Source organism: Mustela nigripes, chromosome 12 (genome assembly GCF_022355385.1).
Source record: "Mustela nigripes isolate SB6536 chromosome 12, MUSNIG.SB6536, whole genome shotgun sequence".
Classification (NCBI taxonomy): Eukaryota; Metazoa; Chordata; class Mammalia; order Carnivora; family Mustelidae; genus Mustela; species Mustela nigripes.
In genome coordinates, this window is record NC_081568.1 from 67,613,570 (window position 1) to 67,630,114 (window position 16,545).

General features: G+C 35.1%; 1 protein-coding gene across 1 annotated transcript in view; it reads left to right on the plus strand.

Annotated features, from left to right (window-relative positions):
* Window positions 1–16,545, plus strand: part of ADAMTS19 (ADAM metallopeptidase with thrombospondin type 1 motif 19) — a 251,991-nt gene that overhangs the window by 130,262 nt on the left and 105,184 nt on the right. The window contains exons 8-9 of the mRNA XM_059416340.1: window positions 5,303–5,443; window positions 6,872–7,022. Of these exons, the coding sequence (XP_059272323.1) occupies window positions 5,303–5,443; window positions 6,872–7,022 (292 nt within the window). The remainder of the gene's footprint in view (window positions 1–5,302; window positions 5,444–6,871; window positions 7,023–16,545) is intronic.

Consider the following 16,545-nt stretch of genomic DNA (forward strand, 5'->3'; position numbering starts at 1 on the left):
GGCTCCGCACTCAGCGGGGAGTCTCCTTAAGATTCTCTCTTTCTCCTCTCCCCTCCCCTATTCACCCTCTATCTTAAAAAAAAAAAAAAATTGCCTAGGAAACTTTTTATATTAATGTATTCATAACAAGCTAAGGCAATTAAGACATGGTTTAATAAAGCAAAGAGTTAACAGGCACGAGGTCCGTTAAACATTACAAGAGTCCAGGAGTGAGAATTAGTGCTTGTCTTGGTTGATATAATTAGGTGGGAGAGCTTTAAGGAAGACAGAACTAACAGGATCCAGGCATGTGTTCACTTCCTAAGAGCAAAGGATATCGTGTCCTAACCCCAATAGATGGTACACTCCTTGAGGGTAGGAACTGGATCTTTAATACTAATTTTTATGACCCCAACTTGGTATAGGACCCGGCATACAGCACATTCTCAACAAGGATTTGTCCAATTCCTAGATAAATCTGGCATAGAATGTACAGTAAAATCAAAAGGAGTCCCTCTTTTGGTACCACTACTTTTTTGTTTGTTTGTTTTAATTTTAACTGTTGCCGACTTGCTTTGCTTTGACTTTTGACTTCCAACAGAGGTACATATTTAACTGTTTAATGAAGAATGAAATTTAAGTGATTAAAATTATTTAAAATCTAAAAAGTAATAAACATATTTAGATTTTTTTTTCCCATAAGCAGTGAACTTACACCAGACGCAGCCACAGAATTGTATGAAATTGTCATTTCTTGGAAATAGAATACAGTTCCACTTAGACATTGTGACAGTTTGTTTCTTTTTTTAAAATAAAGTTTTCCATATGATATATGGACTTTTAGTGTGAAATAATACCTCATGACAAATTATTTAATATATTTAACACAAAAAAGTTTACTCTTCTAAAGAACTACTGTTTACAAATCTGATCCTTTCTGAATTATGTAAAATATGTGAGTGAGTTCATAAATGTTCTCCTCTCTAACTCTTTAAACATCAAAAGGGACCATCTTCAAAATCCAAATGTTTCTCCAGCTTTCCGCAGGATATCACAAAACTTCCTGGCAGTGACTTTTAAACAAGTTGAGAAGTTTTATAAGATAAAAATATTTTTTCAGTTGACTTGACAACCATGTACAATGTTAGTGGAGAGTTTATTTGCCCAAGGCTCTTTGTCAAAATGAATTTAAACTGAGATTATTAAAATGTAGCTCAGTTGCACAGTACAAGGAGAGGTGTTGCTAATATCTTACTTTTAGAATGTTTTCCAAACAATGCATGAGACTTGGTTTTAGAACTATATATGTGGAGGTGTATTTCTGCTAACAGAGAGTAGACATTTAAAATTATTCAGGAAACAACAAAAAAAATCGTATGCATAAATGGGAGAGTTTTGATCCACTATAGTTTGGTTTTCTGTAGATCTCTCTGCTTGACCATCAGATTGCCTGGCTCTGAGTCCCAACTCCACCATTAACCTCTGCACATTCTTCATGTAGAGAATAGAAGTCATGATAATAGAAACCCAAAGGGGATATTGTGAGAATTAAATGATATCATCATCATAAATGATTAATACAGTGACTGGTGCAGATAAAAGTTCACAGTTTATTTTATTTCAAATCTGTAGAATTGGAACTAAGCAGTGTTTCCGGATAGTTCCAGATGTGTGGTTAAAAAAAAAAAAAAAGATGCCCATCCCAGTTTAATGATAATCTTCTCTGTTACAAGTTAAATAGCTTTAGGAAAATTGAACTAATGGTAAACAATGTTTGAATCATCACATCTCTCCATGGCTAGAGCTAATTGCTTACATGAGAATCAGGATCCCAAAAGGAAAATGATCATCTAGATGAGAAGTTGTCATCTTTCCAATTTGGAAAATCACATTATACTACTTTGGGAAAATGTCCAAATTGCTAAATCTTGGAAACAAAACCTCTCCTTCTCTCAAATGGACATATTATTTAAGAAGTTTTATTGTTTCTGAAAAAGACCAGTTGCCTTTCAGAAGTAATAGTATTTGTGTACGGTTTGAAAGACTGTACCACCACAGATGGAAGAGCTGAGCATGTTCCACGAGGCAAGTAGCTGTTGATAAAACAGGGTCACCCAGCCACGTGTGCTGCAGCCAGAATTCCTCCCTAGTGGAGGTGACATGGTGATCTTGACAAGGACTGCATCTGAGCCATAATGTTAGAAATGCATTAAGGCATTTTATTCAATTTGTGAGATTCTGCCTCATTTACAGTTTCTTTTCTTTTTCTTTTCTTTTTTGGAAGATTTTATTTATTTATTACACGCACACATACACACACACACACACACAGTACAAGTAGGCAGAATGGCAGGCAGAAGGAGAGGGAGAAGCAGGCTCCCTGTTAAGCAGGGAGCCTGACACTGGGTTTGATCCCAGGGCCCCAGGACCATGACCTGAGCTGAAGGCAGATGCTTAACCGACTGAGCCACCCATGCACCTCTGCATTTTCTTATTTTAACATCAGAGCAAAACAAATTCTTGCTGTTATTCTTTATTTGGCTTTCCTTTAAGTCTACAACTTCCTGCAAAGCAACTTCCACAAATACTGCAAATTGCACATCATTATGTTTACCTTTTTGTGCTTTTTGACAAGTAAGAATGTTAAGATTTCTTGCCCCCATAGAAAGAATCATCATGGGTTCTTACTGTATTCCAGGCACTGTGCAGGCATTTTACATCATCCTCATGTAATTTCCATAACAACCAGTTAGAAAAGTATACTTCATAAGTGAGGAAACTGAGGCACATTTATTTCTTTGTTATTATTTGCTTGTCTCAAGTTCCATGAATAAGGGGATGGGAGATACAGAATTTACATCTCTTTCAACTTCAACATCTTTCACCGTGCCTCTCAGTAGCTAAACTGGTCCATACCTACTCCACATCATCTCTTACTTTTCCTTTTTATTGTCAAGGTATGAAAAAATTTGTCTTCCTAATCTGTCAGTCATCATATTAATGTGTGTTGATACAGACCATATTTAAAGACATTAATTAGAATAGGAGTGAAAAATATGGTTCAACCTAGAGCTGAATTTTTCTAACATGAAAATATGGAAAATGATATCCAGTCATGTATTTTTAGTTTAATTTAGACAAGAATTTTGGGAGTCTTCAAAAGTTAGCAAACACAGTGATTTCCTCATTCATTATTTTTAACTCAGAAATTAATTACTATTCTAGCCATATCATTTTCTTCTTTCAAAAAACATAATCAGTATAACAATTTTAATTTAAAATTTTAATTTATCTCAATGAAAAAGCAATTTGATTGTCATGAAAATTCTTATTTTGCTTTGAGAACACATAGGTAGTCCAGTTGTGATGTCCCTTGGCAGCTTCTATAATAATTATTTTATTAGCATTTTAAAATGTAAAGTAGCTATTTTAGCTATTTGCTATTTTTATTATGAAAGACTATTTTATTATCTACATCATACAGAATGAGAAAAGGGAGCCCTTGACTATCCTGCCGTCAATTCAAACTTGGCTTTTACAAAACTGAATCTTTCCTCTTCCTGTGTCTTCACTATTAACCTTCATTATAAGAATTCAGTGGAGATTATATGAACGTTGTCCTGCAATAGAAGTGGTTCTACATGGTGACTTGATTCAGCATCTAAGTCGGTTTATAGAGTATCATTCCAGTATGCCAGGATCTTAGAGAGATGAGCAAATTCTTGCCCTGAAGTAGTTATAGCATTAGCCAGAAGTTAAAATGGATAATGCTACATAGAAAATGCTCTGACAGTGTTGTTCACAGAATCCAATGGTAGGACAAAGAGCACACATACATAAGATGGAAGTCAGTAAAAGAAAACCTCATGAGGGTGATTGACAGTAGCCTTGAAGATCAAGTAGAATTTATCCAGGCAAAGACATTGAAGGAGAGGCACTTTGGACAGGGCGGGAGAGGGAATGGAATTTGTACATGCCAACTGTGTCACGGCCAGTCCGATGATTCTAGAGCCAGCCATCTCGCTTCAGACATCCCCACTTTCCACTCTCTCACTGTAGAACCTTGGGAAAGTTATTTCTCATCAGCAAAAATGGGGTTTTAACAGTCCCTACCTTAGAGAGTCATTTAATTCACACTTATAAATCCCTTTGTATGGTGTGTGACACAGAAAATGCTACATGACAATTAATTGTAAAATAATAAAAAAGAATATACTGTTTGGGACACTAGAAATCATTTGCTGAAAAGAAAATGCAGTAAAGGATTTGGAACAAGATAAAAAGACTTTGTATCATGTTAGAGAGCTGGGAGGTGCCATACAGATAATGGGGAAGTTGAGGCATGGTAGTGAATTGTGTTTTAAATAGACTTCACTGAGGCAGAGTAGGAAAAAAAAAAAGACAGAATGTTGGTAAAGTTTAGAGGCACGGAACCCAATAATGCTGTAATAATTGTTGAGACTAAATACTTTATAATCCTTTTTAATAGTAACAAAGGAATTGAAAGGAGGTGACAGATGAGAGAAATGTTTAGGAAGTAGAACTGGCAGAGCTTGCCCTCTCACACAGAGTAAATAAAATAGCCTGGGGGATGATTTGAGAGAAAGGATAAATGACCTGAAGGTTTTTGATTTGGCAGACTGGGTTGCAAGTGAAGGCACAAGGAAGAGAGTGAAAGAAAAAGAGAATACAGAAGTAGAGGTTTAAAAAGAGAAAATACGGCAGTTTTCCACATAATGAATTTAATGTTCTCCTAGTACACCATTTGGAGAAAAGTCAGATTTTTAAATAGAGTTTCAACTTAAAGCAACAGATTCAAGATTCACTAGAAAAAATAAAGACGGCCAGGAATGGGAAAGTTCCCCAGGGATATAGTGTGTTATATTGGAAGAAGACTGTCTAATGAAGCAGATGGGGAAAATAATAGTTTTAATGTGGTTTCAGATTTGGTAGAAGATATGAATAAAGGATCTCCGGGCAAAACCAAGAATTTTGTGTGGTTGACTAGAAACTTAACTATTCCTGTGTTTCATATATACTTCTCTGAAAAATTTCTCTCCAGATCATTTTGACAGAGGTGACTAAACATGTTATTTACCAGATTGATTGGGAAAATGTTTTTTACTAAATAAAAATATTTACCTTTAACAAAATAACAAAATTTAAAAAAAAATCAATCTGCAACCTTATTTTATTTTTGACCTTTAAAACTTATTCATCTCCCATTATTTTAAGTATTTATCTGTTATTTTATTGCCATTATAAAAAGTTAAAATATATTTATCTAATGTAATTTTTTTATTTTAATTATATTCTGAATCAGCATGGGCATTAATCATGACAATGACCACCCATCATGTGCTGATGGTCTTCATATCATGTCTGGTGAATGGATTAAAGGACAAAATCTTGGTGATGTTTCATGGTCCCGATGTAGCAAGGAAGATTTGGAAAGATTTCTAAGGTACAAAGGTCATTTACCATTATTGTATTGTCAATGTTTACATGTGCCTGCTTCTGCTACAGAAGGAAGGTGGCACAGTAGAGTGGAAAGGACACCAGATTAGGGATCAAGGCAGTCTCTTCCAACACTGGCTCTTCCACTGATTCATAGTGTGAATTGGAACATATTATTTAACCCATCTGCTTCTTAGTTTCCACATTTTCTTTTAAAAGAATGAGCAAGGCAATTTGTAAGGTTGGAAAATTATGTCACAGTATTTAATTGCCTCTTCAAAATTTCCCATTGGAAATGTTCTCATTGCTCATCACTCAGCACATCTGTTATCACAAAGAACCTCTTTAACAAAAGCTCCACCCTTCCATTGTGATACTTCTAAACTGTTTTTTTTTTTTCCTTAACACATTGTTGTCACCATTATAATAGTCCTCATTTTCTTCTTTCCCACTTTCAACAGCGGGAGCAGTTTCTCTCTGGTTGGAAAAAGGAATGAAAAATATTATTATTGTTCTAATTTTCATTTTAAAGCCCCTGTTATTTACTTATCCCTTTGGTAATAAAGGAACAGCTGAAACAGTACATGATTTACAAAGTAGCTAGTGAGTGAGAGATGCTTCAAGTAACTGCAAGTCTCATAAAGATAGAGAGAGGCACCTAGCTAGCCAAGTTCACTATAGAGATACCATTTCAGTTGGCAACCCTACTTTTTCTGTTCAATGAATATTAAAATCCACCAAAATATAATGTTTTCTGCCTTACTGTAACTCTGGTGTGAGCTATATGCTGGACATTCTGTGATGGTGTAGAGAACAGTATACAGAACGTGTAGTATGTGAACTTACCACCTCACTGCAACAGTAACCCTTGAGTAGTTCCTAAGGAACATATGTGATTTTGTATGGTGGCCTTCACAAGAATCAGATGCATGATAAAATTAAATGTCACCTAGTAAATGAAAGTTGTATTACAATGTCAAGTACTGAAATATCTATAGTTAATACTCACTTGACAGAGCCTTCCATATATTCTCTTAGTCCCCAAATATAATTGATTTCTTACCTTTACGCATTATTTTTGAGCAAGTTATGCTCCAAGTCTGAGTTTTCTTATCTTATAAGTATGTATAGTAATAACCACTTTACCGTGTTATATAGATTAGCTGAATTAATCTGTAAGAAAGATCTTTATAATCCAAAACATTCTGTTAACTTGAATATTATTATTATTATTATTATTATTATTAGAATTATCTTACATAGTTGTACATAAATGATTCTCATATGGGGATGCTTTCTCTGAAGATTCAGTAGAACTTCTAAATCAAAGTAAGAACATATTTTTAACATTATAAAATTGTTTCCTATTGCTATGCTAATTATAACAAGTTTTTACATGAAATTCAAAATTTTACACGTATGTGTGTATTGCCAGGTCAAAGGCCAGTAACTGCTTGCTACAGACAAACCCCCAGAGTGTCAATTCCGTGATGGTTCCCTCCAAGTTGCCAGGGATGACATACACTGCTGACGAGCAATGTCAGATTCTCTTTGGTCCATTGGCTTCCTTTTGTCAAGAGATGCAGGTAAGGGTTGTGTCCAGATGCAATTGTTTAAGTGCATATTCACATTCGTTGTTTAGAAGCATTGGCTGGAGGTGGGAAAGATGACTTTATTTCAGAGTTTGTGGCTATTTGGAGAGCACCCCAATCTTGGAAAGAGAGATTTTCTAAGAAAAGATTACTGCATTTTTTCCACTGGCACTTTGGAAGTGATAGAAATAAGGTGTGGACATTTAATCTAAGTCAGGAAGTAATGACCCAAGAATTTCAATTTTAAAAATGGCACTGAAGCTGGGGAAGTATTTCTACTGTTCAGTTCAGTGCTTCAATTTTAAAGGTTTTCCTTTCTTACATGGTAGGGAACCAGATAAAAATATACTGAAAATGATACATGAACATGTAATTGCAGAGGAAAACTTTTATCTTTTAACCCTGGAAATAAAATGTTAAAAATATGTTCTACCAGGACAAAAAATAGAGAGTACATTTTTAAATAGCTAAACTACAGGAAAGGGGTAAATATGTGGGGTAATATATATGCTGGTAAGCTATGTATTAATATTCAAATGGTCACTAAATTACTCAGAGAGCCCAGTGGTAGCAGTGTAGAAAATATGAAGTCTGAAAGATTGAGCAAAAAGACCTTCTTGACTGATGTAAGAATTCTTCTTACTTTCCCTTCTTTCTTTTGGCTGCCATCCCCTAACTGCCCATCTATTCCCACCTTTTCTCAACACACACACACATACACACACACACTTTGTATTGCAGGAATATACTGATAGTCATGCTTAGAGTCAGTTGGTAGCTATATTTCATTCTACCTAAGTTTCTGTGATTGCCTCAAAGGACTTTGGCTTTGTTGAAGAGAATGCTGTTTTAGAGTACTAGCAGCATAGTTAAAATCCTTTATAAGTAAAAAACAGCATGCAACATACGAAATATTTGATGCTCTCTCTTCTTTATAGTTTTTATCCAAGGAGTTGTTCACTTGTTATTTTCTTCTTATCTATTTCCCACACCGGTGGGTAAGCTCCAGGAGGGCAGAGAGCAATTTCTTCAGCATCTAGCTCAGTGGCTGGCACATGTCGGGCACTCAGTGAGTGACTTAAGATTGAAATAAGTGAATGTATGGAGGGAAAGAGCTAGGTTAAATGTGACATGTCGAAGGAAGTGTAGACTATAGAATCCATCTAGCAGTAGTGGACCCCAAAAGGAACTGTTGGCAGGGTGTCTGGGTGGCTCAGTCAGTTAAGCGGCCAATCTTGCTTTTGGCTCAGGTCCTGATATGAGGTTGTGAGATTAAGCCCCACATCAGGATCCATGCTAAGCATGGAGTCTGCTCGAGATTTTCTCTCTCGCTCCTCCTCCCTCTCTCTCTCTCTCTGCTTGAGATTCTCTCTCTGCCCCTCCTCTTTCTCTCACACACATAGATGTATAATCCTTTAAAAAAAAAAAAAAAGGACTGTACAATCTGGCCTGGATACATCCTTGAACTTGTTATTCACTCTGCTTTCATTCTGGGCCTTCATACAATCAAAAAGTGGGTTATAGTCATCTTTCTTAAATCTTCATGGCAAAATGAATGTTTTGAGGTATATTTCCACATGCTGAAATTAGCATTGTTTTGGAAAACAGACTAGGCTGTTTCTGCTTACCATTATAGTTACAGTTCATGTGGTATAGAGAATCGATTACAATGATAAATATAAAATTTTCATGTTTTTTAAAGTACCCCAAATGTTAGAAATACTCTGCAAATGATCAACTACAAACATGATTTTGGTAAATTTTAGATTATTTTTCACAAGTATTTATATTTAAGAGATTTTAGACATTATTTTGTATTGCAGTTAAATTATACTAATACCATTCTGCAATATTTTGAACTCTCAAATATATGCCACATAGTACATTAATTACTGATTGTTATGATCTAATTTGATTCCTATAGATATTATATGCCATAGTCACTACTCAGTTCTGTTTTATAGATAAAAATTTGAGGCCTGGTATACCTGGGTGGCTCAGTGGGTTAAGCCTTTGCCGTTGGCTTAGGTCATGATCCAAGGGTCCTGGGATCCGGGGAGCCCGAATCGGGCTCTCTGCTCAGCATGGAGTCTGCTTCCCTCTCTCTTCCTCTCCCTGCCTCTCTGCCTACTTGTAATCTCTCTGTCAAATAAATAAATAAAATCTTTTAAAAAATTTGAGGCCTGTGGAAGTTATATAACTGTTAACTTCTTACACCTGTCAGGAGGGAGTGTCAGGTGCCGATCCAAACAATGGAATGCATTGTAACTGCTGTGCTTTACTGCTTCTTATGGAACTCAATGTTCTTTAAAGATTAAAATCATAGATCAGATCACACAACACCTGGGTGGCACAGTCGGTTAAGTGTGGGACTCTTGATTTCAGCTTAGGTCATGACTTCAGGGTCATGAGATCTTAAGCTCCACATTGGGTTCAGCACTGAGCATGGAGCCTGCTTAAGATTGTCTCTCTCCCTCTCTCTGCCCTTCTTTGCCCTCACCCCATCACATGTATTCTTGCTCTTTCTCTCTCTCCAAAAAAAAAAAAAAAAAAAAATCATAAATCATATCCTGTGTTTAACTGAATTTGTTTCTTCTCCTATAACACGTGCATCATCAGGGTTAAGAAATATCTTAAATGATTTATTTTATTATTCTAAGTTATTGTACTCTACTATATGTTATTTCTCACTAACCTACCTGCATGGAGTTTCTTCCATGTCTGAAAATGTGTTTATTACAGGATTTTACATCTATATTTCTCAATGTCCTAGGATGTTGCTATGTTTTAAACTAGATATTTTGTAAATAAAATTAAGTTTTGGATATTTAAAAAGTATTTTTTTTACCTTTTAGCTTTATGTGTGTGAAATTTTTATTGATAAAATCAGTTTTTTCTTTATTTCTGTGTATAATATTTATTAAAAATTATTCTTAAAACAATACCAGAAAGAATAGGACTGGCTGTGGAAAAACAACACCTCTGGGTCACGGTTTGATTGAAGAACACTGGTTGGAGTGGCGTGAACCCAGTCTTTAATAATGTTTCTGCCTTTTATTCATTGTGTAACTTTAGTCAAAACCTTTTTCTCTTTAAGACACACTCTATAGAATAAGAAGTTGGGTTATGTTATCTTTCTCAGTCTTAGAGTGAAGAGAATGGACTTCTCTAATTCCACAATCATTTTCTGATACAACTCTTGAAAATCACGAGTTTAATTCCAAATTAGTGCAGAGTATAGAGTGTAGTAACTAAAGCAATAGAGTTATTGAAGACAAATGCAGTCACTGATTTATAGATATTTCTTGAGTTCTAAGTACTTTTCAAGCACAGTTCTGTACACTAATAATAGAGCAGGAAACAAAGACCCCACCTTTCATGGAGCTTACTTTTTTTTTTTTGCAAAAAACAGGCAAAAACATTGATACATACATTTTAACAAATACATTTATAACACGTCAGTTGGTAATAAGTATTTTGGAAAAGTACAAATCCAGGTAAGAGGGATAGGGAGTCAAACCAGGGATTGGGAGGGTGGGGATGATGTTATTTTTCTATAGGGTGATCTATGAAGGCTTCCTGGAGAAGGTGACATTTATTTTGATATCTGAAGGCAGTGAGAGAGCAGGCCATGCATTTATCTCAGGAGGAATATGGAAAGAGAAAACAGAATGCCCTGGAATGAAATTTCAGTCATGTTTCAAGTTTAAGATGCTCATTAAACATCCAGCTAGAGCTGCTAGGAAAGGAGTTAGATAAAAACGACAAAGGAGAGACAGAGAAGTTGTTGACTACTGTATTTGGAGATGAGGAACATATGGAAAAACCAACAAAGAAAATTCTGAAGACATCAGTTGGTGGGAATAGGACCAAGAGAAAACAAGATCATGAAGGCTCAGTTGGGATATTTTCAAAGTGGAAATGAAAAAGCAGAAGACGGGAGTACAAGAAGTCTGAGAATATGTAATTGACTTGCTTTTCCCACAAGATTTAGTACTCTATGAGTTGGAACTATCTGGAAATCTCTGAACCTACAAATGTCAGGGGGTATAACTTAAAAATATGAGAGAAATAGTTGTGAAGTGTAGAATTTGGAGAGTTCTCCTGGTTAAGTCACACACTTGGATATAATGGAGTCACTACATCTACTAGTTAGTCATCCAACGTTTACAAACAAAACAAGTCTCTTAGAAGACAGGCTTGGTAAATGAAGAAATTATCTATCAGTCCTTTTTATTACTGTCCCTCTGGCACCTGAAAGAGTGCTCAATAAATATTTGTTAAATGAAGAAGTGAATCAATTGAATGGTGGAATAAAGATTCTAAATTTTCACCTGTAGTCAGTCTTGGATATATCATACATCAAGATAGCATGAAGATAACCTCAATGTTATTCAGTATTAATTCAGTGATTACACAAAAACCAGCCTATAAGGACAGATGGTTTATGTTTCACATCTTGTATGTGAGTTAATCAGGCATCCTATGATCATCCTATTTCCCATCAATTATAAGTAATGTATCAGGCTGCATGAAGTGAGGATTCATAGCAACTCATTAAAATGTTTGTCTCAGGTAGAATCTTAGAGAAAATGGTAGTTGGTCCATAGCACTTGAATTAGCTAAGAAGTATGGTTTTCCATACGTATAAACAGATAGTTATGCACAAGCACTAGAAATTCCAACGTAACGTACATGCTGATCTAATTAATGATGTAAATTTACCCTTAGGATCATAACATAATGTCTGCACAGTGTATAAAGGAATAGGTATCTATTGAGATAAAAGATAATGTTTAAAGACTTGTGAAACTAGTCAACCTCTAGTAATACCTCACTCTTCTGACTTAATGTGCTAACTTCTTGATGGCTGGTTCCTGATTCTTAAGCAATTGGTACTTCTAGGCCATCTAGCATGTTGTGGCTGAGCCAGCTTGAAAAAGCACCAAGTCATCAGAGTAGCTTCCTGAACTTACTACCCTGGCTCAGAATTCAGAGGTATGGGTGTTTCCCTGAAACAGTAAGAGTGACTGCATGAGAGTTGCTTTTTTTTTTTTTTTTTTTAGTGAGAAGGAAGTGTGCTAAAAATCTGAAGACCTCCAGGAGACCTAAGGCTCTGCCGTTGGTTTGGAGTAGGCACATAGTGAATTGAATATATATTATATCATATAGGAAATTTCCTACTTTGATCAAATCATATGGTGACTTAAAAAAGTAACGAGGGAAGTTCCAGTTTCACATTTTTCTTATATTAAATTGGTGTATCAAAGACAATGGACTACTAAAACATCTCATTCGATCCAGTGAAGAGACTGGCATTGAAATGAGGTAGCTTATGAAGAATTCTAGAAATCTGATCCTCTGATTTGGCATTGTGAAATTCCAGAGGCAACAGGAATCTGGACCTTAAAAGATGTGGCATCAAGTAACCCTCGATGGCTAGTAATTGTTAGGGCAACTAAGAAAGCATCATTGATAAAACATGTCAAGATTGAGAAGTTGTTAAGTTTTAAGTCCTTCCTTCCTGTAAGATCAGTAAAACTATGGAGGGCTAGAACTTGAAGGAAATGATTCCGAATGTACTGTATTCTAATCAATGTTTCATCTTATCCTTTGAGCTTTAGCCCTGACTTGTCTGGAAGGACATGAGTTTCATGACCACTTACTTGACTGCATAATCCAGCTGCTTCTTTTCCTAGGACTCATTTAACCCGTGACTTTTAATAACATGGGCTTTAATTTTTTTAAGTTTTTATCTTTGTAAATTGCCTATTTACAGTTCCACCCATTTCTCAGTTTTCTGGCTTTTTTGTGCTGATTTGCAGTTCTTTCTGTGTTCTAAGTAAAAATTCGTTACGTCTTAGCAATGGTGCATTTGTTGTGTGTGTGCTAACTTTTTATACTTTGTACTTTGTCTCTTAATTTTGAGGTGGACAAATCCATCAAATTTTCCCATGAAGGTTGTGTTGTTTATATTTTTTTATTTGTTTGTTTCCTTGTTTTTTCATCTTATACACTTTCTTCCCAACTTTGGGATTAAATTCCTCTATGGTACCTACTCTTTCCTTTAGCTTAAATATTTCTTTAGCACCAGAGGCATTTTGGATTTTTAAAAATTTATTCATGCAGAGAAATGTTGATTTTTATTACTAGGTACATACACACAGTTTTTCATTTGCTTGATCTGCTTTTCCCTTTTCCATCTTTTTATGACTTGTGCCTTAAAATCTGTTTTGTCTAGTGTAAAAACTTCTATCCTGGCTATTATTTTCCATGCCTATATCTTCAACCTTTCCAGATATAAATATAACTATCTAGATCTAGAAATGTTGATTAGAGTAAAGCAGTAGCTAGACTTTCTATTTTTCTGTTTAAACCAAGGTAATAGTTTTGTGAGGTTTTTCTGTATTTTCAACAGCTAATTTAATATTTTTGATTTTTGCATTTATTTAAATTAGTTTTATCTGGGATTTTTATTCTGTCAGTCTGTTTTATGTGTTTCATATTTATATTCTATTTTTCCCTTTTTTCTCCTTTACCACTTTCTTATAGAGAAATGATACTATCCTCTCTATCCAAAAATCTTACATTCTTTATACACTTTTATGTGTATCAAGAATTACTGGGACACCTGGGTGGCTCAGTTGGTTGGGCAGCTGCCTTCGGCTCAGGTCATGATCCCAGCGTCCTGGGATCGAGTCCCACATCGGGCTCCTTGCTCAGCGGGGAGCCTGCTTCTCCCTCTGCCTCTGCCTGCCATTCTGTCTGCCTGTGCTCGCTCTCACTCCCTCTCTCTCTCTGATAAATAAATAAAATCTTTAAAAACAAAACAAAAAAACATTAAAAAAAAATTAGTTTGACCTCTCATGGTATGAGTATTGCACTGGTAGATAACTTATTTTTTCTTATTTAACTTATTTAACTATTTCTTATTTCTTACTTAACTATTTCTTATTTAACTTATTAACTATTTCTTATTTAACTTATTTAACTATTTTCTTATTTAAACTTATATTTTCTTTATTAGCTCATCTCTTAGTAGACATCTGGGATGTTAGCTATTATGATTAAGGCTACTTTGATCATTTGTAAATGAACATTTGTGTGGACATGTTTTATTCTGCAATATGAGTACATTAACCCATTACATATTAATACATTAATTTCTCACAAACTGTGGCCTAGGAGCTGACTTCTTGTTTTTGCAAATAAAGTTTTACTAGAACACAGTCACCTCCATTTGTTCCTATGTTCTCTCTGGCCACCTTCAAGCTACAGTGACCATATTGAGTACTTGCAACAGAGACCATATGGTCACAAGCCTAAAACATGTATTCTTCAGCACTTTACATTGTTAAGTTTGCTGATCATTATTGCGGGTACTCTGAATTCTGTTGTATTCCTCTAAATAGTATCTCCTCTCCCCCACTCCATCCACCTCCCCAGAATATTAACCATTAGATTCAAACTGGAAACTCTGTCTTCCCTACTGTGGACAAGAACTCATATCTTCAGTCTACTTTTTCTTTATCTGTCCTATAGGGAGGGTGTTTTCCAGATGTGTGGGTCCAGACTGGCCTGTGAGTTTTTTTGACAGCTTTCACCACAGCAGCTTCTGTCTTTACAAATCTAAAAAGATGGCCTCTTTCTCACTGTTGCTTTAGCCATTTAATGCCAAGCCGTAAGCACAGCCCACAGTCAGCTCAACAATGCAAAGGTATTTAACACAGTTTGTCCAATCCCTTTGGCTCGCCTAAAAAGTTCCCTTACCACTGTTCATTCTCCAGAACGAGTATGAGGTGGTTTTTTGTATTCTGCCCACAGTTGATGGTTGTAATTTACAGGGTGGTCCATCTGTGGGGATGGGCAAGGAGAATCTTTTTATTTTTTTATCTCTTTCATACGAGGGATTTCTGCATTTTTTTTTTTTTTTTAATATTTCAAAGAGTTCCTTTTTACTTACATTCTTTTTCTTTTCTTTGGGACTTCACTAACTACATCCTGACAGTCTTTCTTTTTCTAAATTTTTTCACATTCCTTGACTTTCTTTCACACTTGCTGGTGTGTTCTGTTCAGGAATCCTTTGCAGCTTGCCACCTCATTGGTTGCCTCAGCTTGGGTTGTGTTTTTCCCCATGTGTGCTACTCAGACTACTCTTGCTACTTCTGCCACTAAGGATCTTTGGAGTAGAGGAAGAAAAGAGAAAACATCAAGCTTATTTGACTGCCGGGGGCCAAAATTTCTCTGTAGAAGGATAAAGTTTTTGAGATGTAAATGAGCTGCATTTCTAGTATTTTTTTTCCCACTTGGAGGAAGTTTTATAGCATTGGCTAATATCCAATTACTGTTGTTTTCCATATTCAACATTTATTTGGATTTTATCCTCATTTTTATCAGTCTCTTCACTCACTGTCGTTTTTCAGTCCTTTCCTATGAGATCATATTCCTTCTTGAAATACAACATTTAGAAGTTCCTTTTGAGCAGATCGGTTGGTGGTAAATACTCTGTTTTTGTTTCCTTGAAAGACTCTTTATTTAACTGTCAGTCTTGAATAAAATTTTAGCTGAGTTCAGGAGTTTATATTGACAGTTATTTTTTTTTCCTCTTGCCAGTTTGAATACACCATGTACTCATTTCCTGATATGGGTGCCAAGATACTATCTTTGCCATTTTCCAAATTTTAAAAGAAAACTTTTCAACATTTCACCTTTTTTTTAATGCTATTTGTTGTAGAGTTTCATAGGTGTCCAGTAATTGTGAAGGCATTTTTTTCAAAGGCTGGTGTGCTAAGATCTTTTTTTAAAGAATAGATATTGAATTACATTTTGAGCTTTGTATCAATGTACTTGATTACATTAATCACATCTCTGATATTACAGTAACCTTGCATTCTGAAGAAAACTTGGTCATGGCATTGCGTTTTTTTTAGGCATTGTTGGATTCAGCCTGTTAAAGATTGCTTAGCATATTTAAATCTAGATTAATAAATTAGGTAGATTACTATTTTCATTATCTTTTGAAATCTCTGTCTAGTGTGGGTATCTAAGGGTATTTTAAAGTGTTTCTTCTTTTACTCTTCTCGAGAGAACTTACATAAAATGAGAAACTAAATTTTTGAAAGATTGTTAGTTTTTGGACCAGCTGTATACTTTGTGGGAAGATATTTAACAATCACTTTTAACTATTTTATGTTTACAGAATAGCTCTGCTTCTCTTTTTCTTCTTGAGTCCATTTTAGTAAGTTTTTAGGAAGGTTTTAAAATATCTTTTCATTTCATGTAAGTTGTCATAAGTTGTCAAGTTTATTGGCATAAAACTGTTTATATCTTTTTATTTGTAGAAACCTGACATCTGTGGTTATACCTTCATTTTATTCTAACAGTAAGGTTTGTGGGTTTGTTTGTTTTCTGTGGTTTTTGTTGTTGTTGTTGTTGTTTTGCCTTCTCTTTTCTCTCTCTTTTTTAAAGATTTTATTTTATTATTTATTTGATGGACAGAGACCACAAGTACGCAGAA